This window comes from Syngnathus leptorhynchus, chromosome 14 (assembly GCF_054491065.1).
Source record: "Syngnathus leptorhynchus isolate UIUO chromosome 14, UIUO_Slep, whole genome shotgun sequence".
Taxonomy (NCBI): domain Eukaryota; kingdom Metazoa; phylum Chordata; class Actinopteri; order Syngnathiformes; family Syngnathidae; genus Syngnathus; species Syngnathus leptorhynchus.
In genome coordinates this window covers 2,566,866-2,594,313 of record NC_141208.1, presented here as the reverse complement: position 1 = coordinate 2,594,313, position 27,448 = coordinate 2,566,866, and the positions used below count along the sequence as shown (strand labels likewise).

The window sequence follows — 27,448 nt, the reverse complement described above, 5'->3', positions numbered from 1 at the left end:
TATAATCTCAAATGGCTTTTCACACACGCGTTGGTTAAGTAATTGATGGTGCTGCTTTGCAACCTGCAGGCAAAACAACACTGCCTCGAGTTTGACATATTTGGACGTCCCACCTGTCAATCAAATTTGGCTGCATCCTATTGGTCGTCTTCTCCGATATTATCATTCCATCTTCAACGTTGGTCCACTCCGAACTCTTCGCCTCATCCGCCCCTCGACATAGAGCCGCGCGATTTGCAAGTCCAAAGCTCCGGTTCGGTAGCTCCAGACAAAATTGGACAAATTATCCGGTATTTGTAATTATTTTTACATTAGTAGGTAACCATCCAAACGCGTTTCTTGGCGTTTATTCGTTTTGGATGAAATTGGACACCGCTAATGTTTCTGGATGCGTCCGTGTCCTCCTGTGGGCCGAGCCGCGGAGGGATACATCTGTGGAAGCGACAATGTGGAGGCTGCTAAAATGTCCACTTGGAAAATGAAGTCGCTACAATTTCTGTAATATTAAAAGAAACAGAGTCATCGCTGAGTTATGGTTCGTGTCAGAGACGGCTTTTCGGTTTCGTGACGAAGACAGCAGCGAGGCGCCGGACTGTTTCAATCTTGGCTTTCCTCATCTTCCTCAAGCCCACTATCCGGAGGAGCACGGAGGGGGCAAAGGATCCAGTCCATAACTTTGTTTTTTCTCCTCTACGGCGCTTTATTTGTCATTGTTGGATGCTACAAAGCTGAGCCAAGGTAAATAAAATACGCGTCTTTAATATATTCTTACAACACGCTAGTTGGAGGTTCAACTCGTCTTCTCTGTCACGGTGTTTGGGAGTAATAGTCAAGTTTTAAGCGCATTCCCCCCCCCCCCCCCTCCTCAAGTTGCATTTGCACGGGGAAAACAGAAGGAGCATTTTGTAGCTAATTGGTTTTCGTTATTCTTACCGTGTCGAGTTTTGGGTTACATGTTAACAAAAAAAGTCGTCTTTGTTTCACTTCGGTATGCTCAACGTATTAGCATGGCGAGTTAGCCCCCCCCCACATACACACACACACATTGATGTCTGCCAGTATGTCGAGTAACATCAGTAAAAAATTCCCTCAAAAGTCAAACCATATTTGTATCCACACCCATAAAGCCGAATAGAGTTTCGCTTGTGTATTTCGATTTTCATTTGTTTTTGCCAAGTTTTGAAATTCTCTATTGAAACTTTGCCGACCGGCTCTTTGTGTGGAGTCCCCCTCGCTGAGCGTCGTGGGGGCCACCAGCAAGCCAGGCAACAGGTTTGGGCTTCTTCTTCTTTTCTCCAATGGTTTGATTTGTTCCACACTATAAAGTGTTCCGTGTAAAACACATACTGTACTATAACAGCCAACACACTAGCTGCTTGTGTCAATTAGGGGGTTGCACTTGTTTCTTGCCAACTTGTCTCAGTTGTGGGCAGGATGGTGTGGGGGTGCTCAAGCGTTAACAACTTCCATTTGTTAGGAGAGAACTCCCCCATTTTGACCTCAGACCACAGAAGACCCTCCAATTTTCCTTTTAAATGTGATTACGGACAATATAATGCATATTAGCATGCACTGTTTACGCTATTGTTCAATGCATATGAGTTTTTTTGCATACGTTATTATTACTTTGTAGTCTACATTGGTTGAAGTTAAACTTCTGTTTATTTGCAGGTGATATCGTTTTTCCTGAAATCATGATTAATGCTTTCTAGTAAAAGAAAAAACGGTGGCCTATTATGAAACATGGTTTATTGTTAAGTTCCTGCCTTTTGGTGTATTTGTGTATTTTGTTATGATCGATGCATCAGATGCTTGTAACGCTTTTGTAGCTTTCACAGGCATAACTTGATAAAATGTCACATTTTATCTTGCACTGCAAAAAAAAAAGTTGTGTCAGAGGTGGATTGAAATATGATGATCATCATAGCAATCTATTTCCCTCTGATAATATTGACTGTGCAGTGTCATAAATCACACCACACTTGAGGTTGTTGTTTGCTGTAATATACATTTTGGAAAATAGTTTCAATGAAAGGATTAATGATCATTTTCCTCATGTTTTCTTTACCTTGTGCCTACAGTGGCTTGCTGAGACCAAAAACGGCATCAGAGAATGACGACAGTGGGGACAGACAAGGAGCTCAGCGACTTGCTGGATTTTAGCGCAGTAAGACTCCAAAAGATAAATGTATAAATGTATAGTTGGCAGGTCTTTAGTGATTGAACACTTTGGTTGGTCACAAGTTTACTTGATTACATGTGTTGGTTAAAATGTCTTAATTGTCATTTCAGATGTTTGAACTTCCACTTTCTAATGGCAAGAGTAGGCCAACAGTCAGACTAGCCAGCAGCCAGTTTGGAAGTTCAGGTGAGTCCAAAATTCCCAAAGTATTTAACAAGATTGACACGTTACATGATGTACTTCCTTGTGTCATCTCCGCTGCATTTCCTCATCCATATTTTGCATTTGTCATTTTCATCGCCTTGTCAGCTGTTGCTATTCAATCTAGAAAACCACAAAGGCGCAGAGGCAGTGGGGGTTGATAGGAACCGACCAATTAATCACCTCTGCTGACTCTGGGAAAAACATTGTCTCCTTCTGCTGTCTTGTATCCTACTTAAAGTTTTTTTTTTTTGTTAACGAGAAACGGTGACACAACGGCCCTTTGTTTGAAGAGCAACTATGTTTTGGCTGTCGACGTGTTTCAAGTTTTGTGAAATGCTTTTCTTACATATGGCCATGTTGAGGTTTAGGGTGTGTGTAGGTTCAACTTCTGTGGTCGTGACTTCAGTTAGGATAGCCTAACCCCCAGTATGTGAGCTTCTCGTCTTTTCTGATTCAAGTCACCGCCGAGCTAAAGTGATTCCAGTCCACTTTCATTTTTTGGTCTCTGGAAACCGAGAACATGGGGATATATTTTTAGACACTTTATGAGACTGAAATGCAGAAGTGTGAGCAGAGTTCTATCAGTTCAAGTGAAATTCTCTATCTGCTGCACATTTAGATGAAGAACAGTCAGTTAACGTTCCCATGTGACATGTCTTAACGTCGGACGACAAAACAGCAAATAAGATAACGCACCGAGCTGTTTCAGAAGTCTCCGGTGACTCACAGGTTAAAACAACGCGCCATGTGTTGGCGAACATTGTTCAGTATTTCATTAACGGCCTTAACTCTCTTGAGGTTTTGACATGGATATGACTTCATGCTTTGTGTCTGCGTGACTCACTTTGCAGCGGGAAGGAAAAAGGTGTATAGACATTGAATTCAAAGTGCCTGTGGCAATGTTCCTGTTAAGACCCAAAACATGTCTGCAAGTCTGGTCAACGTTGTACTCCTCAAGCCAGTGAGTCAGGCTGGCTGGCTGTTGTCAGTATCTCTTCCTGTGTAATTATAGACTAGCCATGCCTGAAGGGGAGGAGTTTTGCATTGGGGGGGGGGGGGGGGGGGGGGGGGAACATTGCTCTGATGTTACTCATCCTTTGTCCAATTTGGTTTGTAGTCTGTTTGATAGTCTGCACTTAATCCATCTTTCTCGCTCTAAAAAAAAAAAAAAGGCGTATGAAAGGGATACACCGATACTACTTTTTCCATATCAAGTAAGAGTGCATGTACTTGGATATGAGTACTTCCTGATACCAATATTAAAGATTGGAGGGCAAAAAAAAAAAAACAGCACTTTTTCTTGAATGTTGACAGACTGACGCGGTTACCTGTCGAAAGGACGCCATTTTCTTCCTCAATGATTCTGCCACTCTTTGAATCTGATTGTGTGTGTATAGATCAGCGTTGCCACAGCGCCCACCGCACCGTGGGCCCATCATTCTGTTATACTGCCGAATCCTGTCTCGATTCGAGACCGCCTCCACCCCCCCCCCCCATCATCATCATCCGCTTTTTAATTAGACAACAAAACCAAAATATGAATATTCATAGACTTCGGCTTCATTAATATGCACAATTATGCAAATCAGACTGCAATTTAGCTTGCGCTTTACCCAAGAGATTCAACGTTGTAGTTCAAGAAGAGATGGAAGGAAATAGGACGGGCAGGAACCGACCCTTAAAATCTGTGGTTTCAAACGCATTCATCTCTTTGAGTGCCAGAGTGTCGTCAAGCATAACACGCGTCGCTTATATAACATTTAGACCTTGTTGGGAAAAACGTGAAGATGTGGAATGGGTCAGCGAAGGATAGAGGAAATCATTCTGATTTAGAGAACATTATTTATTGTCATTTCTCTACTTTACAGGCGTTGATGAGAGGAATGGATCCAGTCCCTGGGGGTCCGGAGAGCAGAACAGCCCATCTTTCAGCCAGGGGAGGGTACGAGCAAACTCGACTTTCACGTGACTGCATTGAGCCTGGTTATGGAGATGCCAAGCCGCTCTGAGGATTTACCTGTTCAATGTTTATTTTGTTGCTTGGACTGCACTTGACCGCCATAAAATGTTACTTTTTACAAATATGAAAACATTGCAAAGGACACTTTGAATTTTGTTTGTATTTATCATGAAACATAAGATATTGACTCGAGTGTTAAAAAAAAAATGTGATTGAACATTCGTTAAAGTAGTCATGTATTACAAATATTAATCACAGTACGGATGAGGTTTGCTTTGGTGTTGTTTTGGATGTGGTTAATTTACCACTTTTTTTTTTTTTTTTTTCCCAAATTTGCGCCGTCTTCTCTTACAGTGTTTTGCCGAAGATGGCGTTTACAGTGAGCAAGCTGGCATTGCACCTGGTACAGTGTTTGGTCCAGGGATTGCTGGTAAGTTCAATTCAGCAGCTGAAGAAGACATACGCAGCAGCTGTCTTCACCCTCAAAAAAAACATCAGAGTATTTTCCCCCACAGCCACTGCAGCGTACATACATAAATATGGATGCATTCCTCGTTTGTCTGCCGTTCACATACTTAAGGGCAAGCCATATTCATGCTCAGGTGCTGATGGATGCAGGCAGCAGGATAATCGGCAGCACTGTGTTCCATTCTGTGTGTTCAATATGGAGGTGGGCGTGTACGTGGGGTCGGATGGGGTGTTGGGGTTATAAAGGGCACCCATGCACAAACAAGGCTCTCCCATGGGATTGCATTGGCCTCTGTTTAACTGTCAGGGGAGGGGAGCAGAGACAGGCACAATTGCCCCTGAACCATTTCTAATGGCTCAATTTGTTGTTGTTTTGCTCTCCGCGCTCATAAATATTGCCCATCATACCCAATCGACTCGGCAGATGCGAGGCGTTCATACGCAGACGGGACGGTTGCCAGACTAGGATTTAATGTTGACATTAATGCCTAATTTTGCACAGCACGGCCTAATTTCATTTTGTGTTCTTCCAACAGGGAAGGCTGACAGAGGCCCTTACTCGTCATTTGCAACGCAGGTAAATCAGTTAGCAAGACAAATCTTCCATCTTTGCATTTTCAGTCCCGCTCCTCCCACCATTCTCTACTATGTTATACATTATTCTTTTTTTTTTTCCTCCCATTTATAGCCGGGCTTTTTGCCCAGTGAGATCGCCATGCCCAGTCCCGGTGCCCTGTCCCCCTCTGGCTTGAAAGCAGCCTCCCAGTTGTATTCCTCCTACGAGGGCAACAACCCTCGCAGACGACCCGCACAAGACCCCATTGGTAAGATGTGAAAAGACCAACGCTTTCCATTTCAGTGGGATAACAATTTCCATCAGCTCAGAAAGCCTTTTCCCTATTCTAATCTCGATTGAAGTGCCTGTCTGTAATCATTTCTCCTCTTGATGTTTTTTAAAGTAGCAGGAAGTTGTCACTTTTCTTTCATCAAGCCAAGCAACAACACCGCGGGTGCTGTGGTTGATTGTTCACATTCGATAAGAATATACTTTAATGAGGTGACAATCAGTGGAAGAGATGAACATTGTCACACATGCAACAAAAGTATCGCCGCAAGTTTTATTTTGAAAGTATAGAAAATGGGAAATGCCGTGTAAGACTACAAACACGTGACTGTATAATCAGTGTCGTTCATATGTGAACGTTTTGTGCTGTTTGACCCGCCTTTGTTTTTTTTTCTTCTTTCCATCAGAAGCTCAGCCAAAAAAGATCCGGAAGGTGCCCCCTGGCCTGCCCTCTTCGGTAAGTGCTAACATTCAGCTTTGGTTACTGCGTTTTCTCCGACATCGTCCGTTCTTTTTCATCTTCTATTTGGCATCTCTGACCTCTTTGCGGCTTGCAAAAGTGTCCAACTGCAGCAATGCTGTATATTCAGCTTGCGCAGCTGCGTATCTGCACCAGTCATTTAAAGAGAGAAACGTGGGGGGGGAAAAAAGCCACTCATTGAACCACTCGCTCCATTTGTAGTGTATTTATAGCGTCATACTTTTGGGCCCTTCTACTTTGTGACCACATTTCCTCCCTTCTGCCAGGCACATTTGTGTAGCTCACGGAGGGAAATTCATAACTCATTTTCCCCTCCCAGTCTCGCTTTCTGATGGGCCGATTTCCTCCCTCCCCTTCTCCGTTTCTTCATCCCCACCCCGCCATCGCCTCAAACCCCTCCCTCCCACTCACCCACTCGCCGCCGCGAACAACAGCTCTCCCCTTTCTCTCTCTCTCTCCCTCCCCCACCCCTCCATCCCAGCTGCCAGTGGAGTTGGCCGCCATCCAGGATTCGACAGATGGTTCAGTAATTAGGAGTGCGTCTCTCCTTCCCTCTTCTCCACTACCCTCCTTTTCCTCTCTTTTTTCTTTCTGCTTAATCAAATTACAGCCGAAAACTCCAGTGCGGTTGCAGTTGAGTTTGACTTGCATCAACAGTCGTTTTGCTTAAGAAAGCTGTCGGTGACTGGGTTCTGGTGGATCCCTTTCACTTCCAACTGCAACTCCCGTCCTGTGGTCTTTTGCTTACGTGTGTTAAGGATTCAAAGCATTCTCCGACTGGTTCTGTCGAACAGCCCGATACTCCAAAAGAGTCGAAATGAGTCACAGGCAGGATAAGACTATTATAATGTACGACGTGTCTATTATGTCTAGTCATGAAATCGAGCATTTGAAGTGCGTTTTTTTTTTTTTTTAGGTTTGTGCCTCGGGCGAGGATTTTACCAGGGACAATGCTGGCTACTCTGCTTCGAAAGCGGGAAGCATTTACACACCACCGTTCTACATGCAAGGTGAGTTCAATCACCAGTTGGCACAACAACCTCTATTTGTGAAAAAAAAAACAAAAGCTTGTGTTGCAAAGCTGTTTGCTGACCTACATACTGTAGTCTAAAAATGCTCCCATCTTTTTACCATTTCATCGTAAGGTGCTTGAGCACAGTTGGATGAAATCATCAAACTAATGTGACATGTCTCATATGTGCCTTTTATTGTCTTTTCATCTCCTGTGGCTGGATATCCCTCACCCCCCCCACCGCGGCTCCCTTCTCTGTCTCTTCACGCAACCCTGACAGAAGGCCTCCACCCGCCTTCCGATCCATGGGGTTCTGCTGGGTCGATGGTTCAACCTGGTTATCCTTCCATGCTGGGTAACTCCACCCATCTGAGCCAGCACGGTCCCTTTACTGCCATCAACCCCCAAGACAGACTGGTGAGCCTTAATAGTGACGAGTTGTTTTTTTGGGGACATTTGTCTGCTTGATCTGTTGAAATCCTTTGGTCTGTTTGGCGTCCCAGAAACGGCAACCGCTTCCCCTCTCGCCCCAAAACTACCCCCTACATGGCAGCGAGGTCAACGGCAACCACCCGGCCGGCTTCCACTCTGGCTCAAACAGCTACGGACTTCCCAGTCAGACACCTCCCACTGCCGGTACTATTATGTGTAAACTCTTAAAACGGGACCTTCATGAACAGGGTCCTTCTGAGAGCTTTTGATCACAGACTTGGCGCTCGGAGCACATTTTAATCAGAAACATTTTTTTTCCCCCCTTCCTGTCAAGCCAATCGGGGATCAGTACCTGGAAGTTCTGGTGATGAGATTGGGAAGGCGCTGGCTTCTGTAAGTTGTGCAGATGCAAATCCATGTGAACATTTTCTCACACATTCCTCAGAACCTTTCATCATAATTATTGAGCATCTGGATTTTATTTGATCATACCGTAACGCAAAATGTTTGTGTACAGATCTATCCTTCAGACCCAAACAGTAATGGCTACTCTTCGTCCCCGTCCACTCCGTCCGGCTCTCCTCAGGCTGTTTCAGGTCAGTAATCATTTCCTGATTTAACTCAATACTACTTGTATGAAAGACTGCAGTCATTGTGACAGTTGAATGTACCATTCAAAATGTAATTTATGAAATTTTCAGTTGTACAGACAGTGGTGCTACTTCAGTGCAAATGCACCAAGACATAAGAACTTAACCTTCAAATGATCTCCCAGACCCGCTCATCCTCCAAATATAACTTATGAGAGAGGAAGGGAAAGTACAGTCAAAATAAAAAGAGGGAGAGGTCATTTCCCTATTTGTCTTTACAATTTGTTTTGGAGTGACATCATCACACATCAAATATTGTGAGTGGCACAAGTTCAAAGAGGAGAATGTCAGTCGAAAGTGAAGACTTGAATGCAATTATTTACACAACGCATATTTACTTTGCCTTTCTGTCGTTTAGAGCAAGTGAGTTCATAATCATAATAATAATCCTGACCTGCTTGGCGGAAACAAACACGAGTATTTTTTACGTGAGTAAACCATTTCGATTCCTCCGCAGGCTCCGCTTCCCAGTGGACAAGGTCATCTGGACAAGCTACACCTTCGCCTCACTTTCACGGTGGACTTCAGAGCATGGTGAGGATCCTCATGCTTTTTTCAGGCATACATGTCGATGATGTCATTACGCTTTGTAATTTGCAGTCTAATAAACTGGAGGACCGCCTGGACGAAGCCATTCATGTTCTTCAGCGACATGCCAGCGGACAAGGGGGACCAGGGCTGGCTGAGATGCAGAATCTGCTGACCTCCGGTTTGGGATTATCTTCAGCTTTTAGTAACGTAGCGCTCGGCTTGTCCAGTCGCCTGCCTGGAATGGTGAGATTCATCAATGGATCCTGCAGAATGATTAGCTCTTGAAACATGGTCAACATACCTCATGATTGACTTGAAGGTCTCCAACCACCATGAAGACTCTGCTGGCCTGCCCTCTAGTGGAGGACTTGGGCACCACAGTTCCTCATCAGCTCTCCAAGGCTCTCAGCCTGAAGGTTTCAACAGTGGGTCTTATCTCTCTTTTCTCCTGCTTGTCACAGAGATCGGGCGAGTCATATTTTTGTCCCCGGTTTTGTTTGCAGGTCTAGTGAGCAGCCTGAATCGCTCCAGTGACGTCAAACGAGAGTCCAAGGATGATGATGAAAACTGCTCTGTGACTGACAAGTCAGAAGATGAGAACAAAGAACTGCAAGCTCTACAAACAAGGTGCATTTTATTTTTTTCTCCTATGACATTAGCACTTTTGAGCGTAACGTCGCAGATGTAAAACTTCTCGGAGGAATGTTAACGATTGTCAGAAAGCTACATTACATCTAAGCTAAGAAAGTTGATGCTTACCTGAACTGTGCCCACAATGTTGTTTCCCTCCCCCCCCTCATCTGCCATTGGCTAGTCTGATTGATGAGGATGACGAAGATCTACCAGTGGAGATTAAAGCTGGGCGGGAGAAAGTGCGGAGGATGGCAAACAATGCCCGCGAGCGGCTCCGCGTGCGGGACATCAATGAGGCCTTTAAGGAGCTGGGCCGCATGTGTCAGCTCCATCTGAACTATGAGAAACCGCAGACTAAATTGAACGTGCTCCAGCAGGCCGTTAACGTTATACTCAACCTGGAGCAGCAAGTCCGAGGTCAGTGGGTGTCCAGGGAGGGAGGAAGGACAAAGAGGAGGAGGAGGAGGGGAAGGTCTTCTTGACAAACTAAACTCTCACACGGCTTCATGCTCCCATTTGATTAGAATCAATTAAGTTGTTCATTTATTTCGTCAATTACATCAGGGGACATTTTAAGCTTTCTACACCGTTCAGTCCATCACCTCCAAAGTGAGGGCAGGGGATAAGGACATGAAGCTATGTGACTGTTTGGGAAAAACACCCCCATTCTCTGGTTTTGGTTCTCCTGTGGTAGCACATGATGGATGCGTGTGTGTGTGTGTGTGTGTGTCTGTGTTGCCTTTGTCTTACTTTTATATCCTTTGTGTTTCTCCCCCCCCCCATGTCTGTGTGCTTTCCTTCACCTTACCCGTTTATTAACCAGTTTGTTACGTCGGCTTTTTTTCGACCCCCATTGTGGCTTTTGATGTTCCACACAAGCTCGACATGCGTTGCGTGTTGTCGCGTGTCCTAACCCGCCTCAAACTCAAAGTGCCGCATGTCCTCGCAACATAACCACGCTCATTAAGCTGCTTTGATGTTTGGTTCTCCATCCACGTCTCGGCTTATTTTTTACAGATGGCAACCTTGAGCCATTCTTGGCCTCTTTCCGATAAATACATTGACTTGTATTTATCACGATGCCGTCACTCTTCTTTGATGTGCTGTAGTGGGTAGAGAGCTTTACTTCTCACACCCTCCTCATATCTTCTGTCCCTCTGCTGGAAAGTTGTAAGATCCCCTCAACTTCCATCCTGGACCTCAGTGACCCTTCACAATTTCATTAGTTTGGTGGAGTACGGTGTTTATTAGGACATGGCCTCTCAAAATAAAAGCATAGAAGAAGAAAGACACATCCGCCTGCCCTCTGGCCCGGCCCGGCCCACTCCACTGGGCTGTTTCTTCATGTCACCTGCAGGGAGGAACTTTTAGCACTCCAGTTAAGAATTATGAGCGTAGGCTAAGACAGGTTGTGATTTAGCTTTGCTAACCAGCCCCGCCAATCGCTCTCCTCCTGGCTGCAGCGTTATCCCAGTGACCGATGAGAACCTGACGGCCGAAGAGAAGGAGCAGAGGGAGCGCGAGCGGCGCCTAGCTAACAACGCTAGGGAGCGGGTGCGAGTGCGCGACATAAACGAAGCCTTCAGAGAACTGGGCAGGATGTGTCAGGTTCACCTGCAGAGCGACAAGGCCCAGACCAAGCTTGTCATCTTGCAGCAGGCCGTCCAGGTCATACTGGGCCTGGAGAAGCAGGTGCGAGGTAGGTCGGCCAACCCGGTCTGACGTCACTAGTCTTGTCCACACAAACAGCCGAGCTTCTTCTTACGAGAGCCTGTGGGGGCATCTCCTCTTAAAGGTCATGTTCAGACTCTGTGTAACACCCACTTTTTCTTTTCACGCCTCTTATTAACTGGACCAGTAAGGAGGAGAAAGGGAGAATATATGAGGAAGGATAGATATCTGCTTCTTCTCATCCTACTTTCACTGTCTTCTCATATTTATTTCTTTTTTTTCCTCCTGCCCCTTTCCTCTCCTCTGCTCCACTCGTGTGAAGTCCAAACGTATGGCTGATTGAAGTTGCCCTAATGGTTGTTTATGTGCCTTTTGTAAAGAGCGTAATCTCAACCCAAAGGCCGCCTGCCTCAAGAAAAGAGAGGAGGAGAAACTGTCGGGCGTGGACCCCCAGATGCAGATGGGAGGAGGTCTCGGCGGTGACGGACACAATCCAATAAGCCATATGTAATTCCGAGGTTTGCTTTCAAGCTTTCAGCGACGCGGTTACAGTGGTGCCTCGACTTGCAAGCCATCCAATGGGCCCGTATCAACTTTTGATGCTATGATACCCGAGAGGAACATACAGGCGGACATCCTAACCATCTCCGATAATAATTTCGCAAATTGTAGACCAGCCAAACTCTTCTACCTTGTTGCAAATGTCCGCTGTCATAAACGTTGCAAGTCCAGCTACCACTGTATGATTATTTGAACATTGTGTATGCAGATTTACCTAATATATTGATCGAAATGTGTTTCTTCCAGCTTCTGTTGACTAACAGATGTTTGAAGACGTGGCCTTAATGCTCCTCCATGTGGTTTTGGGAAGGTCTCATCGCTCTCAAAAGGAGGGGGGGGGGGGCAGTAACAAACAAACATAACAAGCACACTTGTATAGAACAAGAGAGAGAGAGAACCGTGTATTCATACTATTTACATGATTTGACTCAAGGACACTGAGGTGGGGACATTTTTAATGATCATTTTTTTGTAAGACATTCTGAAAAAAAGGACGCTTTACACGTTGGGAACAAACCTGTTTGGATCAAATAGTCCTTCTGTGAGCAAAGCCACAATTTGTATTATTTTTCTTATAACACGTGGCATTCCCAAATATAACAGAAGGTCTTAGATAGATTGACTGAAAAGTCAGAAGGGACATGACTTGGTTTTTTTTTTGTTCTGCAAAACATTTCTTCCTCCATCTGGTGCACATACAGCATGTGTGGTGTTCCTCCCCGGAAAGCGCCGATCCTACGGGTCACTGCCATGCAAGTTGAACTGACAGACTGCCCGAGGTAGCAGCACCACTGAGGAAAGACTCATCTCCAGATACTGTCAACCAGTTTCTATATGAGGGGCTTCCAGACTAATAGACCTTCCAGATATCAGTTTGCCCCCACGCGACTTGCCACTTAGACCAGGCCTTAGCAGCCATCCTGCACGGCCTAGTCACAAGAGGACTCTTTTTTTTTTTTTTTTGCGATATGTTTTCCATTTGCTATTGTTCTCTCTTAAATAGCCATCACATCAGAATAGTATTTTTTTTTTTTACATTTGAGCATGTTGAGCAGATGACAAATGGTGACATAGGGACCATTTTATTGCCAGTTGTGGAAGTTTCCGGCTGTCCTCTGTGATCGGACCAATCGGGTCACATGTTATGGATGGCAATGACAAGCACATCTCACAAAGATTGTGTTGGGGGGAAAAAAGAAAGAGTATTAAAAGGGATGGCCAGTTGTATAGCTACCATACTCACTATTAATATACTCAATTGCCATTTATTGACTTGGTTTCTTTATCATGGGAAATACCTCTCCCATTTTGAACATCTGCAAAGCCTCTTTATTATGAGCTTCCTTTTGTAGAATTGGGGTTTTTTTTGTTTCCTTGTAAGATAGTTCAAAATTAGTGTGTGTGTGTGTGTGTGTGTGTTTTTAATGCTCTTTGTTTACATTGTTTGAATTGGAGACTTTTCTTTTTTAGATTGCGGGAACAAAGTGAGCTGTTTTGTGTTGTGCCAGATGCTTGGAAATGTTAGAAATGACAAATTCTGGCTATATTGTCACATGTTGTGATAATTATTATTATATATATATATATATATATATACACACACACATATTTTTTGTTATTTCTGTGCAAACCAGACTTTTTCTTTGGATGTCTTTGTTTATGCCAGTTCAGTTAAAAGTGGATCATTATGTTGTCAGGTTCTACTTGTGTAGATGATTCATATGATTCATTTGAGTTGGAGCCACAATTAATTTTTCAACATTTATTTAGCTTCATTATACAGGTGATAGAATTCATCAAAACAAATGCATAAAGGGTGGCCTTAGTCATTTGTTTTGACTTTGGGAGTATGGATAAAAGTTACTAACCAGTGCCTGAATACTTCTGTTACATGCATATATGACGCTGAAATATTCAAGACCATCAACAAGAATTTAATGATGCGACGGCTTTGACACTGAATCCTACTTAGACCTTTTATTTGTGGATTGACTATATTTTGAATATGAGCGTGTCCCTTTGACTGTCATGTAAATGTATGTATGATGTATCAGCTGGAAAACTATTTGGATTACCTTTGTGTCATTTGAAGATTATGCCCTATGCCTAGGGAATAACCCGTGAGTTTATTTTCATCGAAAAAGAATTGTTCTAATAATGCAAAAAAAAAAAAAGGACTTGTGTTTATGTAAAGGAATTTTCTACAATGTGCAGGTATGACAACACAATATTCTTAATTAGAAGACTTGTCAACCGCAACCAATGAACTTGCCACAGCTCTTTCTGTCTTCATAAATATTTGAGGGCAATATCTATGTAGGCTTTGTCCTCAAAGTGCCTCCAGTTTCCTATTTTTATATATAAAGTAGATATTGAGAACTGTTGTGTATATAACAGTAACGTAGTAATAAATGTGCCATTTTCAATATCATAACTCGCTGTCTCATTGTCTTAAAATGTTCAAATATTTAAAACATTCTTACCATATTAAAAAAAAAAAAAAAAGCTGTCCATAACGCCATGTGTCCGCTAGAGGGCAGAGGTCGCCTTTATACGTAGTTAGAATTGTGACGGAAGTACCCTGCTGGTTGCATCTTCCGTGTGAGGACGAGGAGGAGGTCACACAAGAACGATGTTGAGTAAAGTGATCGGACACAAATATATGTCCATGGCTAAGTTATGGTAAGCTTCTGTTCAACTTTTATTGGAATGAGAGCTGTGGGAGCGTTTCACGAACGGAAGCGCCTTAAATCCACAACTAGCAGTTAGCAGTTAGCCTAGCTGGGGGTCATTAACATGTCAGGGAAAACATTGAGATTTTATTTGAAATGATAAAAAAAGGCACATTTCAAGTTTGTTATTATCATGTTGACATGTAAAGGTAGAGATAAGGTGAATCTCTGTTTTTGGTGCATGATGGTTTATATATTTCCCCATTGATACCTCGTCCATTAGGTTTTTCAATTTTATGACATTTGTTGGGAAATTCTTATCAAGGATAGCCGAGCCCACAATTAAATTTGAATCATATACTGTTCAATGTTTTCTTTCACAGGATACCAACACTGGCTGTTTGGGGTACAGTGGGTGGTGTAGCTATGGTGCACATGACAGAATGGCGAGTCATTTTAGATTATGTTCCCTACGTCAATGGCAAGTTCAAGAAGGATGAATAGTGGCAATCAGGTGAGCATGGAAAATCGTACGTTTAATGACCTAATATGTTCAAAGTTCCTTAGGTGACAAGTAAAAACTCTGCAACCTTATTTTAGCATCCCCATGGTGATCTTGTCGTTTCCTTCTTGACAGTTTGTTTATGGATGGATGGATTGAACTGAAATGATGAACAAGGACTGCTCCAGCAATGCAGGATATAACAGCCTTTACTCCTTATCATGGTGCTCCAATATATCTTCATCATCACCATCATCGGCTGTGCCGCGTTTGGAAGTCGAGCAGATACACCTCAACCTGAAAATCTTGAGTGAAATCAAAATGAACTTTTTTTTTTTACACGTACTTCATTTCAATCGTCAAATGTTGAGCTGCCCTCCAAGCAAACGGTTCTGAAAGAGGAAGAAATAAAGTTATTTTGATGAAATAACTTATGTTCAATGACCAGTGTCCATCAAATTCAAACTTATTTAAGATACGCGGATCTTGTTTCCGTCTCGAATCTTTACCGCTTCGTCATTCGTTGTATGTGATGATTTAGCCATACATTCCTTTTTATAATGGGTGTTAAGTCATTTTGGACTGTTCAACTTCACTTGGTCCTTTCATAAACTTTGCACCAATGAATGAGTTAATCATTAAATGTTTGGATTCAAGCATTTATTCAAGTCCAGATTTTACTCAACTTTTATCTACATAATATTTGCAAACCACTGATTTCTACAGAGACTTTAAAAAAACAACAATCTACTTATGCGGACCCTAAAGCTACGGCTCGTGTACCACCGGAGTCCCCGGACCCCAGATTGTCTACTCGTGCCTTCCACTCTTCCCATCGTCAGTCCCGCACTAGTTCAAGTGAAGTGAGTGCCGCGGATGGATTACAGTACAATCGAGGGGGGTGACGTGGTGGGCGGACTGATCTCGGCGTGGAAAGGTCCTGACTGAGGAATGGTGATCGATAAACAAATCTCGAATGCAAATTCACGACACATAGCTGCTCGTTGACATTTGCTACATTCCAATAGCCGACTTCGACTCCACACGGAACGAGGACACTTGAAAGTATGGAACGGAAAAGGTAGGATTTGGACGTTTTTGCGCTACAACGACTCGATCTTTTTTTTTTTTCATTGAAAGTTTGCTCAGCAGGAAATGAGTACGTGCATGCGTCTTGCAAACTCAAAATATAGTTATTTTTCCAACTCCAATGTTGAAGATAACCAAATCCCTTATTAAAACTTTACGATATACATTAACGTTACTTTTGCCAAATGTTTAGTCGTACAGTACTCCGGGTGGTCTCCCGTCCCTGCTAGCAAGATTAGCTAGCTAAGTTTCATTGTTTACAGTCACACGCTTGACTTGAGCTACGTCGGTTCCTTGACTTCAAAACATTCACCAAGTCGCAATGTCTTTAAAATGCGAATATACTAAGATATTTATCGCTAGGCGTAGAATTATAGTTGAAAACCTTTGTGAAATTTGGGTCCTCTCATTATCTAACTTAATTAGCATGTGTTTTTTCAATGCTCTGGACGTGCCCAGAAGAACATTGAAATTAAATGTTCATAAACGTTGTTATAACTAAAAAAAAACAGGGAATATGTTCATGTTTTGTCGTCTTAGCAACACAAAACTGCTTCTCGTGTGCGCAGCCATTGCTCTGCTTTGACTTGATGAACGTGTTTGACTGACGTCTTCACTCACCTGTCATTGCACTGCTACGGGGGAAAGCTTCCGCCTTAACTATAAAATGTATAAAAAGTACATTGACAAAAGAAAAAAAGAAATTAGACTGCTTGAGGAGTATATCGTTTTTCCTCATTCTGTTTCCCATGTAAACTACAATCACAACAAAATGAATCAATCTCTCTGTGGTGCTGTCAATCCAATCTGAGCATGATCAACTCACACAATGAAGCCATAAATCCTTGTGTCATTGATATAATGGAGTTTATATATATGTGTGTGTGTATCCTCTCCAGTGTACCCGTCAGGCGTGTTCTCGGTAAGCCGCAGACAACACGTGGGCCAGCCAACAACTTTCACATGGACGAGGCCAGCCAGTCTCGTGCTGCACATTTAGTTCTTACGAAAGTCCAGCGAAGTGGGTACAAGCATCATGATGGCAACCATCAAATCAGGGTGAGAATCAACACATTGATGATATTTTTCAAAAGAATGGTGTCTTCCAGAGTGGTCCTGCTGCTTTGGAATATTTTTAGATTTAAGTCATCGACCAATTATCTCATTGAGTCATCAGATTTAAAAAAAAAAAAAAAAAGATTTTGTGTTATTAACTAGAGTTAGGCTTTCAAAGTAGGGTTTAAAGATAGTATTTTTTTTTATTCCTAAAGCAGCGTTGTATGTCTTCTTTCAACAGGCCAAGCCAGACTTGAACACAACGCTGCCCGTTCGACAGACGGCCTCCATCTTCAAGCAGCCAGTGACCAAAGTAACAAATCACCCTAGTAACAAGGTGAAAACAGACCCACAGAGGGCTGTGGACCAACCAAAGCAGGTGAGTCACACCACATTTGACTTCATCTTTGTGATGGTTTAGACAACAAGAACATGTGCGACGGGTCAATCTATATCAAAAATACTGTTCCTCTAAATTGTGGATTTTTAAATATTGGAAGACATCTCAGTAAACGGGCCTTCACTGTAAGCTGAATAGTAATGCACAATGTTTGTTTTGTTGTTGGTTTTTATCATAGTTATTCTGGGAGAGGAAGCTGAGTGGGTTAAGTGCCTTTGACATAGCAGACGAGCTAGTGAAAACCATGGATCTTCCCAAAGGCCTACAAGGTGACCGCAGTTGCAAAATAACAACGCTCAAGAGTTTATAAATGGCAACTTTTTAACCATCTTGGTCTTTTTTTTTTTTTTTTTTTTTGTCCTCAGGTGTCGGCCCTGCGAGTTCTGACAAAACGCTTCTGTCCGCCATCGCGAGCGCCCTCCACACAAGCCCCGCACCCGTCACCGGCCAGCTGACGGCGGCCGTGGAGAAAAACCCAGGAGTGTGGCTCAACACGACACAACCTCTCTGCAAGGCATTTGTGGTGACCGATGAAGATATCAGGTGACACTTTTTGGGTCGAGTGATACCATTCTCGTTGTCGACGGCGCTCCTCCGGTGTACAACAGCATAGACATTTTGGTGGTGCTTTGCTTTTTAGCCATTGGTACATATGAAATGATAAGTGAGACCATGCAAAATGCACTCAGAACTGACATTGGAACCTCAGAACTTTAGTGGCAGGAGTGGTAACCACTAGGCCCACAGTGCTGCCAGATTTTAGGGAAATAATGTGAATAGACCTAATCGGTTCCAGGCCTGTACTGTACCGTTGCCACCATTTTAGGTCTAAAAAAAACAAATGCTGTGAATATAAAAGAGTAGTCATTGATGATGACGGTCAGATTTCTTTTTTTTTTTTTTTCCAAGTCATGTGGAATTGCGAATGTTCCATTTTTCCACATTAGAGGTACATTTGTATCCAGTCTTCTTGTGCAAATGACGCGTTGGTGTCAGCAACTTCCAATGAAGACGTCAACAGATGCAGTGCACATTAAAGGTGTCCTCCTCATCTTCTGTGTCCTTCAGAAAGCAAGAGGACCTTGTGCAAAATGTACGAAGGAGGCTCGAGGAAGCCCTCATGGCGGATATGTTGGCTCATGTCGAGGACGCCACTGTGGTTGAGGCACCCAGCACAGAAGAAGAAGAAGAAGAAGAAAAGGAGAAGGGGGCCGAGCGGGTGGAAAAGGAGCAGTTATAGCCAAGGTACATAAAACGGCTGTTTTAATTCCAGCAGTGCTGACTGATTTTTCACTTGCATCGTTTACCACAACTTCAACTGAAGTCATTATGTGGGGGATCTTTTTTCATTTTTTTTTTTCACTACTTCCAACGAAACTAAAACTGAAACAGTTGTGTTATTATTATTATTTTTTTGTCATCAATTGAAAAGGTGCTCAGCTGTTACCTCCATCCATTTTCAGGAGATATGTTTGGTGCCGCACACTATTCTTTACGTGTCGTTTTTATAACGGCTGCTAAATGAGCTCAAATAAACCTTGTTTTTATGTGAACTGTAAATTATCTCTAAATGTGCCTCCATCTGTGAAGAACACTTCTTTCTCTGATATCCTCCACCGTCACTGTTAAGTCATGTTTATGCGAAGAAGCATAGCAAAGATTGGAGAATGTTGACTTGCATGCTGTACTCTCTCACAGAGAGATGACATCGTTTGATGGTTTTCAAATATTCTTGCTGGTTTACAATAACTTTAGGTCAAGTTATCTAATGGCGAGCCACATTGTAAGAAACACTGTTACTTTACTACTGTACATGAATCAATATTGTTAAATAAATGCATCTTTTGGACATTGGTGTATTTTATTTCATGGGTTTTGTTCGTAAAACATAAGATGTAATAGTATATGAATTTGTCAAAATAGTGAGGACTAAGCGCATACCGATACATAAAAGTGGATTTGAATGATATTGATACAATACAACAGAATACTGGCTTTGAATGATCAAACAATAACGTTTGCGTGGTTTTAAACGAATCAATAAAGGGATGGCGGTCCAGCCGAGCGACTGACAACAATGGCAATGACAGCAGCCGTGGCTTTGCGTGGATCCTCTTCTCCCCATCGCCGTATGTGGCCTTTGAACCCATTGTTGTGTCGCGGCTGACGTCAGTGCCGTCGGAGCGAAAGAGCGGCGTGCGCCTGGTGAGACAAAGGCGGCTGGAGAGAACCACTGAAGCGGGCTGTGCCGGAGAGAGCGAACGGGGTCACGGACCGCCGAATACCACTTTGTCCCCCCCACCACCACCACCACCACCATCAAGTCACGCTCGGCTTTGGGGATCAGTGTTTTCCCGATCATGAAGACGCTCTCAGGAGTCTTCGTGCAGAGACATCAACGGGCGTCCTTTTAACGTGTTTTGGTTTTGTTTGATGAGGGGGACAACTCTGCTTTAACGCCCCCCCCGCCCCTTCATCCACCCCAGTTATTGGCGTGCTAGGCTGCTAACGTGCTAGCTCGAAAGAAGGCTGCTGCTGCTCCTCCTCCCTCCTTCTTCCTCCTCTTCTTCTTCCCGGCTTAGTTTCTCATCTGTTCCTGAAGGAACAAGACGACAGCGAAGCCGGGCACGGAGACTCGACAAAGTAAGGATAAAGTAAGTTTGGACCGCGTAGGGTACATTATGGAATGTGAGCGTGAGCGTGTGTGTGTGTTTTTAAAGGAGTTCCTCAGTGAAGCTAGCTTAGCTCCCAAACAAAGGGGTCGGCAACGTGACTGAGTGTGGAGGAGCTAGCCTGCTAACTGGCTAGCCGGAGCTAACAACAGCACTTCTGACACTTCTCGTCGCCGTTTTGTTTTTTGTTTTGTTTATTGATATTAAAGTCACTCGCGACACGTATCGTTTGGAGGTGTTTGCGTGGGTGCGAGAATACGCATTTTGTGTTGTTTCAAGGGAATACTATTTTCCTTTATCCCGACAAAAGCTGGATGCTGGAGTTGTCAGTCACAACAAGACAAAGCAAGGCGCCCTAAAAGCTGACACCCACCCTAAACATCTCATTCCCACTCTTGTTTTTTTCTCTACTATCAAATTATTTTCCTTTTTTTTTTATCCTTTAGGAAGTGGGGCGTGCTCACTCCCGACAAGTAGGCATCCGTGATCTAATGTGATATCCACGGAGAGACTATGCCTAGCCCTTTATTCCACCCTGACATTATGGACCACGACGTGGTGATCAGCAGCCAACACAACGGGGTCGGTCTGCCCCGAGAAACGGACCAAGAGTCCCGGGACGAGGACCACCAGGAGGTGCTTCGCTTCGCCCTAGACCAGCTGTCACTCATGGCCCTGGAAAAGGTGGACTGTGGAGGAGGAGGTGGCGGCGGCGGGCTTGTCGACACCTTGGACGGTACCCAAGCCCCCGGCTCGGAGGGTTACGTGGACCTCCAAATGTCCCGGGACTCTCCGACCTCCTGCTCTCCGTCCCCGGAGTACTACGGTTCGGGTGGCTACCACATGGCCGGCGGCTCGCACCCGATGCTCCACGGGGAACAAAGCACCTCCGTCCTCTGCAACCGAAAGAGAAGCGTCAACATGACCGAGTGTGTGCCCGTGCCGAGCTCCGAGCATGTGGCGGAGATCGTGGGAAGGCAAGGTGAGCATTTTTTCTGGTTTTTATTATTATTATTTTTTTTTACGGGCTTGTTTGGTCGGAGCGGAGCCGGCTGTTTCTTTGTTTGGGTGCTCTGTCGCCTCCGACAACTTTAGTTTCCAGACTAGGCTTTTTGCTCTGTGCGTAAACGCAAACCGGCGCGGTCATTGTTGCTTTCGAAATGTCACATGTGCTCCATTAAGTGTGTACTTTTCACACTGTTTATGCACAATAGTTTTGACAGGTAGCGCGGTTGTGGTTGGAGGGGGAGGGGTGGGACGAGGTCAGACAAAGCTGTCTGGACATGTCTTGCAGGCTGCACCAAACAAAGGAAATGGCGCTAAATACGCTTTGAATGCATCATAAATGTAGAAGGGAGGCTTGAATGCAAGACTCGTGTCCCCCATCAGTTCCGTGTATGCTTACAAGGCACGTTATATTGCGATTGTGCGCGTTTTGGAGCGCCGAAATGGAGCAGACGCTCTCATAAACACGGGACTGACTGGGCGGTGTTACGCCCTGCACCCAAAAGCTCTTGCTCGCTCAGTCCGTACGCCGGCGCCGCTTGTCGCGCGTCTCGCCGCGCTCCAACTGAATTTCTCGCCCCCCTTTGTCCTCGACGCGCACTCTCGATACCGGCTGGCGCCCTTTTTTTTAGCCACCGACTAGCTTGCCGCGGCGGCGTTTCCAGTATTGTTCTCTTTGTTTGAAAAAGCCATGCTTTCTGCTTCCCACAATGACATCACACTCCGCTCCTCCTATTGGTCGCCCTGATGACGCGTCATCAGTTAAAGACACAGTGCAAAATAGGCTACAACAGGCAGAATGTGTTGAGTCTGGATTATCACCGTCTGTCAATTATTTCATTATCTTGCACGCCCCCTAGTGGTCGAACTTGGATCTCCAACATGTGTATATGAATATGATCTCTATTGTGTTTTGAGCATTAACCTGACATTTTGTTTGTTCTCATCCAGGTTGTAAGATCAAAGCATTGCGCGCCAAGACCAACACTTACATAAAGACCCCAGTCCGTGGCGAGGAGCCGGTGTTCATCGTGACGGGACGCAGGGAGGACGTGGAAATGGCCAAACGGGAGATCGTCTCTGCGGCCGAGCATTTCTCCATGATTCGAGCATCCCGTTGCAAAGCGGGAGGGTCCGGAGGTGGAGGAGGCGGAGGAGGGGGAGGCTCACTTCCTGGACCACCGCACCTCCCTGGACAAACAACCATTCAGGTACTGCTTGACTGCCTTTTGCATGACATTAAAAACGAAAGGCAAGAGAGCCCTTTTTAATTGGGAAAAGACAATGTGAGATATGAATGGCGACGGAAAAAAATTGTTAACTCAAGGCACCACTGTATTTTAAAGCAGGGCATTCAGAAGACAAAAGGCACAAAAGGAGGCATGTTCTGTGTGAAACGTGTTTGTAAAGGAAATTGTCCTGAGTAACTTATTTGCGTTGGTTGCGGTCCAGGTGCGGGTGCCCTACAGAGTGGTGGGTCTGGTTGTGGGTCCGAAAGGAGCCACCATCAAGCGCATCCAGCAGCAGACCCACACCTACATTGTGACGCCCAGTCGAGAGAAGGACCCCGTGTTCGAGGTGACCGGTATGCCCGAGAACGTGGACCGGGCCAGGGAAGAGATCGAAACCCACATCACGCTGAGAACCGGGACCTTCGTGGACCTGCAGGGAGACAACGACTTTCACACCAACGGGACCGACGTCAGCCTAGAGGGCCTGGGTGCCCTCAGCGCGGGCCTGGGGGCGTCCCTGTGGTCCCGGGCCAGCAACCATCATTCGGCACCCCCGCCTCCTGCGCCCTCCCCGCCACCCGCCGCCATCCAGATGTCTGTGAACCGTAAGATTTCCTCCTCGGTGGCCTATCACGCACACAACGGCGCGATGAGTTCCGACGCTTATGGCGGGGGCCGCAAGGGCAACGAAGGGGCCAGCCCAACCAGCCCCTTCAGCACGGGTTCCAGCAGCGCCGGGGGAGGATTCACTTTTGGCGGCGACTCCACCCCGCTGCCTTCCTCGGAGGAATTGGGCTTTGAATTCAGCGCTTCCAACATCTGGGCCCCCTTTGTCAACGGCGCCAACAAGTCAGGCGGCCCCTCGCACCCTCAGCCGCCGCTTCGCCGCAACAGCAGCGGCCTGAGCGGCGGCGCCATCACGCCTCGCTTGTCCCCGACGCTGCCCCAGGACGCCGTCGCCAGCCCGCTGGAGCACCCGCTGGCCCGCCGCGCCCAGAGCGACCCTCTGAGCACGCTCTCCTGGCTGCAGTCGGGAAGCGCGGCAGGCGGTGGCGGCTCCTTCTCCGGGGGCTCCAGCTCCAGCTCGGGCGGCTCGTCCACCGGTTACTCCTCCTGCTCGGCATCCTCGCTGCCCGGCGGTTCGCCCACCGACTCGGAGGGCGGCGCGGGCCTCAGCTCCGGGATGCTGAGTCGGCTGAAAGGCGGGCCGGGCCCCGGCGTGGCGGGCCTGGTGGGCGCAGGCCCCGGGGTCAACAGGGACTGCTTTGTGTGCTTCGAGAGCGAGGTGACGGCCGCCCTGGTGCCGTGCGGCCACAACCTTTTCTGCATGGAGTGCGCCGGGCAGATCTGCCAATCGTCTGAGCCCGAGTGCCCTGTGTGCCACACGCCCACCACGCAGTGTATACGTATTTTCTCTTAATGGCGGTGGAGGCCCGGATTCACACTAATATCCTTGAACACAAAGTGGACCATAATATTAATAATCACGATAACAATGCAGCATTACCAGAGACAATGATGCTGATGAATAATAATAATAATAATAATGACACTATGGATTTATTTGGAGACGGTCTCAGTGGTGAAACTAGTGTCTTATCTCTCTTCAGGCCTTCATTTTGAGCTTCTCTCATTTCTCCTTCCTTGGCTCAGTCTTTCCTTTTGACTGCTTTTGTACTTGGCAGATGTTTTTTTTTTTTTTTTTTTCTTTCCATGAAGCTGACAGACGAGGCCTCAACTTTTTACTTGCGTCCGCTCAGGCCTCCAATTTCTCGCACACCTTTGTCGTTGCGCCCTTTGTTTTGCGACAGAAATCCGGAGGTGTCAAACTCATCTTTGTCTGGAGCCTCATTGTAGTTCCGTCGGAAATGATTGCAGCGGTATCTGGAGCTGCGTAATTGTCTTAGACAACAAATTACTGGGTAACACATTTTGAAAAGTCAAAAGAAAATTGCTCTAAGTATCATTCGGTTTCTTTTAAAAATGGAGTTGAAAACAAAAAAAACTGCTTGTGATTTTCAAAGTAAAGACTATAGCCGTTCTGGTTTGAGCGAGGAAACCACAAAAGCCGCATAAAATGCGCCGGGTCGAGTCAGGCCTGGAGTTTGACACCTATGACACTAATCCGATTGTTTGCTTGCCCCCCCCATCCTCCGTGTTGTGGCCTCATAGACTGAAAGTAGCCATCAAGCGATGCCAAATGTCTTGTCTCTGCTGGTGGAGCCCGCTCAAACATCACTTGACAATCGTGCGTGTGTGTACATCTTTAGCCGCACAAAGCATGCCACCCATCCCACCTTTTCATTGTGTGGCTGTTTCTCTTTCAAAAAAAAAAATGGATGTGTGACTGCTCCGGTTCACCTCCCCCCACCAAAGTCTCCAAGGCAGGAGCTGATCCATCCGCGCCCTCCCCCCACGCACACACACACACACACACACACACACACACACTGCTCCCCGTCCACCCACATCCTGTCTGTTCCATTTGCATGGGCTCCTAAAGTGCTTTCTGACTGTGGAGGCGTGCGCATTACTGAGAGGGTTTGTGTGTTTGTGTCTCGCTGTTCCAGCACGTTTGTTAGTGTGAGAGAGAACAATCGTTGTCAGCCAGAGAGTCTGCGTGTTTGTGTTTGAGTTGTGAGAGGAGTGTCGCAGTATGCGTGGATGTGACGTGGGAGAAAAATGTTAGTGTCTTTTGCTTTTCTAATGTTTGTTGTGTGAGACTGTTACAATGAGAGATCATTGACCAGAGAGTAATGTCTGTCAATGTGTTAGTGTGGGTTTTTTTTTTCCCCAGTGAAAGATTGTTGTCGTGAGGACTATTTGTGTGAGCGTTTGGGTGTGGAATAGTCTTTATTTTATTTTTTTAACTATGAGAGGGAGAGTGTTGTAATGGTAGCTCCAACAAGGAGGGTCTTGTTTAAGGGTAGTTCCCTTTCCATGCAAAAAAAAAAAAAAAACATCAGGAAAGGTCAATTGAAGTATTTTCCATGCACTGTCACTGCCCCCCCCCCCCCAACTTGAAACCCCCACCTCCTCCCCTCCTGCCATGTGAATACCAACAAACAAAAACACAAACAGCAGTTTTCATAAGGGTCTTCCGCCCCACTCCGCATACTTTAGCGGTGCACTACACAGACGCCTTTTTTGGGGTAGGGAGTGGGGGGGGGGGGGGGGGGGGGGTTCTCTTTTATAGCGTTGCGAGCGTTTGTATGCGCATTGTGCTGGAAAACATGAAGAAGCCATGACGAAACTCAATTGCGGTGACATTAAAGGGCTTCCTCCTAGTTTGACTTTTGGGACTGACCTAAAGTAGGAAGACAGTTATGTATCCTTTCTGGCAGCTAGTGGCCATCACCCACCCAGGGCTTCCACACACACACACACACACACACACATGTCGTCGTCACGCGGGATTCCATTAAGGCAAAATGTCCCAGTGACGCCGAGGCTGTTACATGGGCGCATCTTAAAGCCCTGCTTAAAAACAGGACATTTTAACTTGTGTTGTTAGAGCCCATGTGGCCAGTCAGAATGTTAGACTTCATGTACAGTACTTTAATTGTTTAAGAAGAAAAAAAAAAAAATAGGTACCGTTTTTCCAGATTGACTGCTGATTTTTATTTTTTTAAGACCAGTGTGTTCCCCTTCCCCCATTTTCTTGCTTCAAGGTTTGAAAACAGGGTTTCCTGAGGCACGCTAGCCTGACCTCTGACCTTTCTTTTTTCTGATTAGAGGGGGGGATGCAAAGACAAGCCTCGCCAACGTAGGGGGGCAGGGCGCGTAGCCGGTCAGGGGGGAGACTCCGCTCAAGCTGCCATCCCCCGCTTGCCTATTTTTTTTTTGCTTTAATTCTCTTTTGTACGCTCAACCAAAATGTAAACCATGTCAGCAGAAGTACCTGTGTGTGTAAATATCGCAACAATCATCGGCATCTTGTTTTTTTGCAAGGAAAATGGCTTCTTTGAAAACGAGAAATTGTATCATTATTTGTAAGTTAACCATCTGCATGTCATTAGCTAATTTTTAAGATATAAAATAAGAAACTTTTTACACATTTTATTTTTACAATTGATTTGCTTACCTAAATATCCCAGACAATAATGTGACCGTTTATTACTTAAGATTTATTTTTATTTTCCTTTTTTTTTTTTTATATTTTCATTATTTTCTGTGTACTACATATAAGCAATTTATAACAAAATGAGAAAATTATTGAAGAAAATTTTAAAATTGAAATATATTTTATTTGAAAGTTTATGGACCTTTTAACCAAGAGCCAGGAAAAATTGTATCATGGTATAATTTGAGCTGGTTTGACGGTTATGAGAAATGTATCAAGAGTTTTATTTTTTATGCTTCTTTAATAAAGTCTTGGTTTTTGGTTTCATTTTTTACTGTAAAATGATCATTTGTGTCTTGTCTTTATTTGTGCTGTTTGGTTGACATGTGGGACACGTCTTCTGCAGGCATACAAATAAAACTTTTTGTACCTTGTCAACTGAGCTTATGCTGCCCTTATTTCTATATTGTGAGGTGATGTGATGACACTTGTAGGTCAACAGAGTTGTTAGAAAAGAATTGGTTTTCATGGAAAGCATTTCTATTAGCAACCAGCTAGCAGAGTCAGTTTCTAAAACCAACTTTGAAACCCGTTACGTGCGGGCTCCAATTCTAAAAGCACATTTAGGTACATGCTCGGGCCTGGGATCGAACCAAAGTCTTACCGATTAGGAGCCCGTGGTTCATACCAGTCGGCTATTTCGACCACTGTCTGTACTCTTAGGTACGAGTGACGTGCATTCCAGTTTTTTTCATCTTTAGAATCGGTTCACTCAAAAGATTTGTACAAAAGAGTCGTTTCCCGAATCGTTCGCTACACTTTCTTATTTATTCTTTTTTTTTTTTTTTTTTACCTCGTGTAGTGTACCTATTAAAGTGTCAATGAGGTGTACCTAATCACAGGCCACTTCATTAGGGAAAAAGCTTAAGTGAAAAGTGCCGCACCCGCCCTCACCCCCATCTCCTGATTGGCTGTTTGATCCGTGACGTCACTCGGACACTCCATTAGGTACACCGCCATTTTCAGGTGTACCTATTTACAGGCCACTTCATTAGGGAAAAATCATTGTCAAAGCTTAAATGAAAGTGAAAAGTGCCACACCCGCCCTCACCCCCACTTTCTGATTGG

General features: G+C 45.0%; 4 protein-coding genes across 12 annotated transcripts; all 4 read left to right on the top strand.

Annotated features, from left to right (window-relative positions):
* Positions 1-200: 200 nt before the first annotated feature.
* On the top strand, positions 201-14,063 carry tcf3a (transcription factor 3a). 8 transcript variants are annotated; one of them, XM_085929856.1, is made up of 20 exons: positions 201-738; positions 2,082-2,167; positions 2,293-2,368; positions 4,255-4,328; positions 4,701-4,776; positions 5,351-5,391; positions 5,503-5,638; positions 6,066-6,115; positions 7,056-7,149; positions 7,432-7,568; positions 7,655-7,787; positions 7,918-7,976; positions 8,101-8,179; positions 8,691-8,767; positions 8,834-9,007; positions 9,084-9,189; positions 9,268-9,391; positions 10,861-11,096; positions 11,449-11,575; positions 11,876-14,063. In XM_085929856.1, the coding sequence occupies exons 2-20, from the start codon at positions 2,114-2,116 to the stop codon at positions 11,883-11,885; spliced, it is 1,863 nt and encodes a 620-aa protein (XP_085785982.1). In that variant the 5' UTR covers positions 201-738; positions 2,082-2,113; the 3' UTR covers positions 11,886-14,063. The 8 variants fall into 8 exon arrangements, with proteins under 8 accessions (XP_085785982.1, XP_085785984.1, XP_085785986.1 ...); XM_085929858.1 differs by having other exon boundaries at positions 11,449-11,586; XM_085929860.1 differs by lacking the exon at positions 10,861-11,096 and adding an exon at positions 9,579-9,814 and having other exon boundaries at positions 11,469-11,575.
* Positions 14,064-14,166: 103 nt separating this feature from the next.
* On the top strand, positions 14,167-15,413 carry uqcr11 (ubiquinol-cytochrome c reductase, complex III subunit XI). Its single transcript, XM_085929862.1, has 3 exons — positions 14,167-14,311; positions 14,685-14,815; positions 14,939-15,413. The coding sequence occupies exons 1-2, from the start codon at positions 14,262-14,264 to the stop codon at positions 14,803-14,805; spliced, it is 171 nt and encodes a 56-aa protein (XP_085785988.1). The 5' UTR covers positions 14,167-14,261; the 3' UTR covers positions 14,806-14,815; positions 14,939-15,413.
* Positions 15,414-15,649: 236 nt separating this feature from the next.
* On the top strand, positions 15,650-19,191 carry mbd3a (methyl-CpG binding domain protein 3a). Its single transcript, XM_085930169.1, has 6 exons — positions 15,650-15,884; positions 16,792-16,951; positions 17,190-17,327; positions 17,527-17,617; positions 17,714-17,891; positions 18,417-19,191. The coding sequence occupies exons 1-6, from the start codon at positions 15,871-15,873 to the stop codon at positions 18,586-18,588; spliced, it is 753 nt and encodes a 250-aa protein (XP_085786295.1). The 5' UTR covers positions 15,650-15,870; the 3' UTR covers positions 18,589-19,191.
* A 262-nt stretch (positions 19,192-19,453) lies between these two features.
* Positions 19,454-26,754, top strand: LOC147045933 (RNA-binding protein MEX3B). Of its 2 annotated transcripts, none has more exons than XM_085930168.1 (4): positions 19,454-19,991; positions 20,467-21,002; positions 21,977-22,236; positions 22,478-26,754. In XM_085930168.1, the coding sequence occupies exons 2-4, from the start codon at positions 20,534-20,536 to the stop codon at positions 23,675-23,677; spliced, it is 1,929 nt and encodes a 642-aa protein (XP_085786294.1). In that variant the 5' UTR covers positions 19,454-19,991; positions 20,467-20,533; the 3' UTR covers positions 23,678-26,754. The 2 variants fall into 2 exon arrangements, with proteins under 2 accessions (XP_085786294.1, XP_085786293.1); XM_085930167.1 differs by having other exon boundaries at positions 19,454-20,002.
* The last annotated feature ends 694 nt before the right edge of the window (positions 26,755-27,448 follow it).

What these genes read in the sequence shown, in the direction of transcription:
- mbd3a (XM_085930169.1), top strand. An exon ending in ATGGCAACCATCAAATCAGG is followed by an intron (nt 16,952 to 17,189) that starts GTGAGAATCAAC and finishes TTCTTTCAACAG; the next exon opens with GCCAAGCCAGACTTGAACAC. An exon ending in GTGACCGATGAAGATATCAG is followed by an intron (nt 17,892 to 18,416) that starts GTGACACTTTTT and finishes TGTGTCCTTCAG; the next exon opens with AAAGCAAGAGGACCTTGTGC.
- tcf3a (XM_085929853.1), top strand. Translation starts at nt 2,114, where the DNA reads ATGACGACAGTGGGGACAGACAAGGAGCTCAGCGACTTGCTGGATTTT. An exon ending in ACTTGCTGGATTTTAGCGCA is followed by an intron (nt 2,168 to 2,292) that starts GTAAGACTCCAA and finishes TTGTCATTTCAG; the next exon opens with ATGTTTGAACTTCCACTTTC. An exon ending in CCTGGAGCAGCAAGTCCGAG is followed by an intron (nt 9,815 to 11,448) that starts GTCAGTGGGTGT and finishes CCTTTTGTAAAG; the next exon opens with AGCGTAATCTCAACCCAAAG.
- uqcr11 (XM_085929862.1), top strand. Translation starts at nt 14,262, where the DNA reads ATGTTGAGTAAAGTGATCGGACACAAATATATGTCCATGGCTAAGTTA. An exon ending in ATGTCCATGGCTAAGTTATG is followed by an intron (nt 14,312 to 14,684) that starts GTAAGCTTCTGT and finishes TTTCTTTCACAG; the next exon opens with GATACCAACACTGGCTGTTT.
- LOC147045933 (XM_085930168.1), top strand. Translation starts at nt 20,534, where the DNA reads ATGCCTAGCCCTTTATTCCACCCTGACATTATGGACCACGACGTGGTG. An exon ending in GGAGATCGTGGGAAGGCAAG is followed by an intron (nt 21,003 to 21,976) that starts GTGAGCATTTTT and finishes GTTCTCATCCAG; the next exon opens with GTTGTAAGATCAAAGCATTG. An exon ending in CTGGACAAACAACCATTCAG is followed by an intron (nt 22,237 to 22,477) that starts GTACTGCTTGAC and finishes GTTGCGGTCCAG; the next exon opens with GTGCGGGTGCCCTACAGAGT.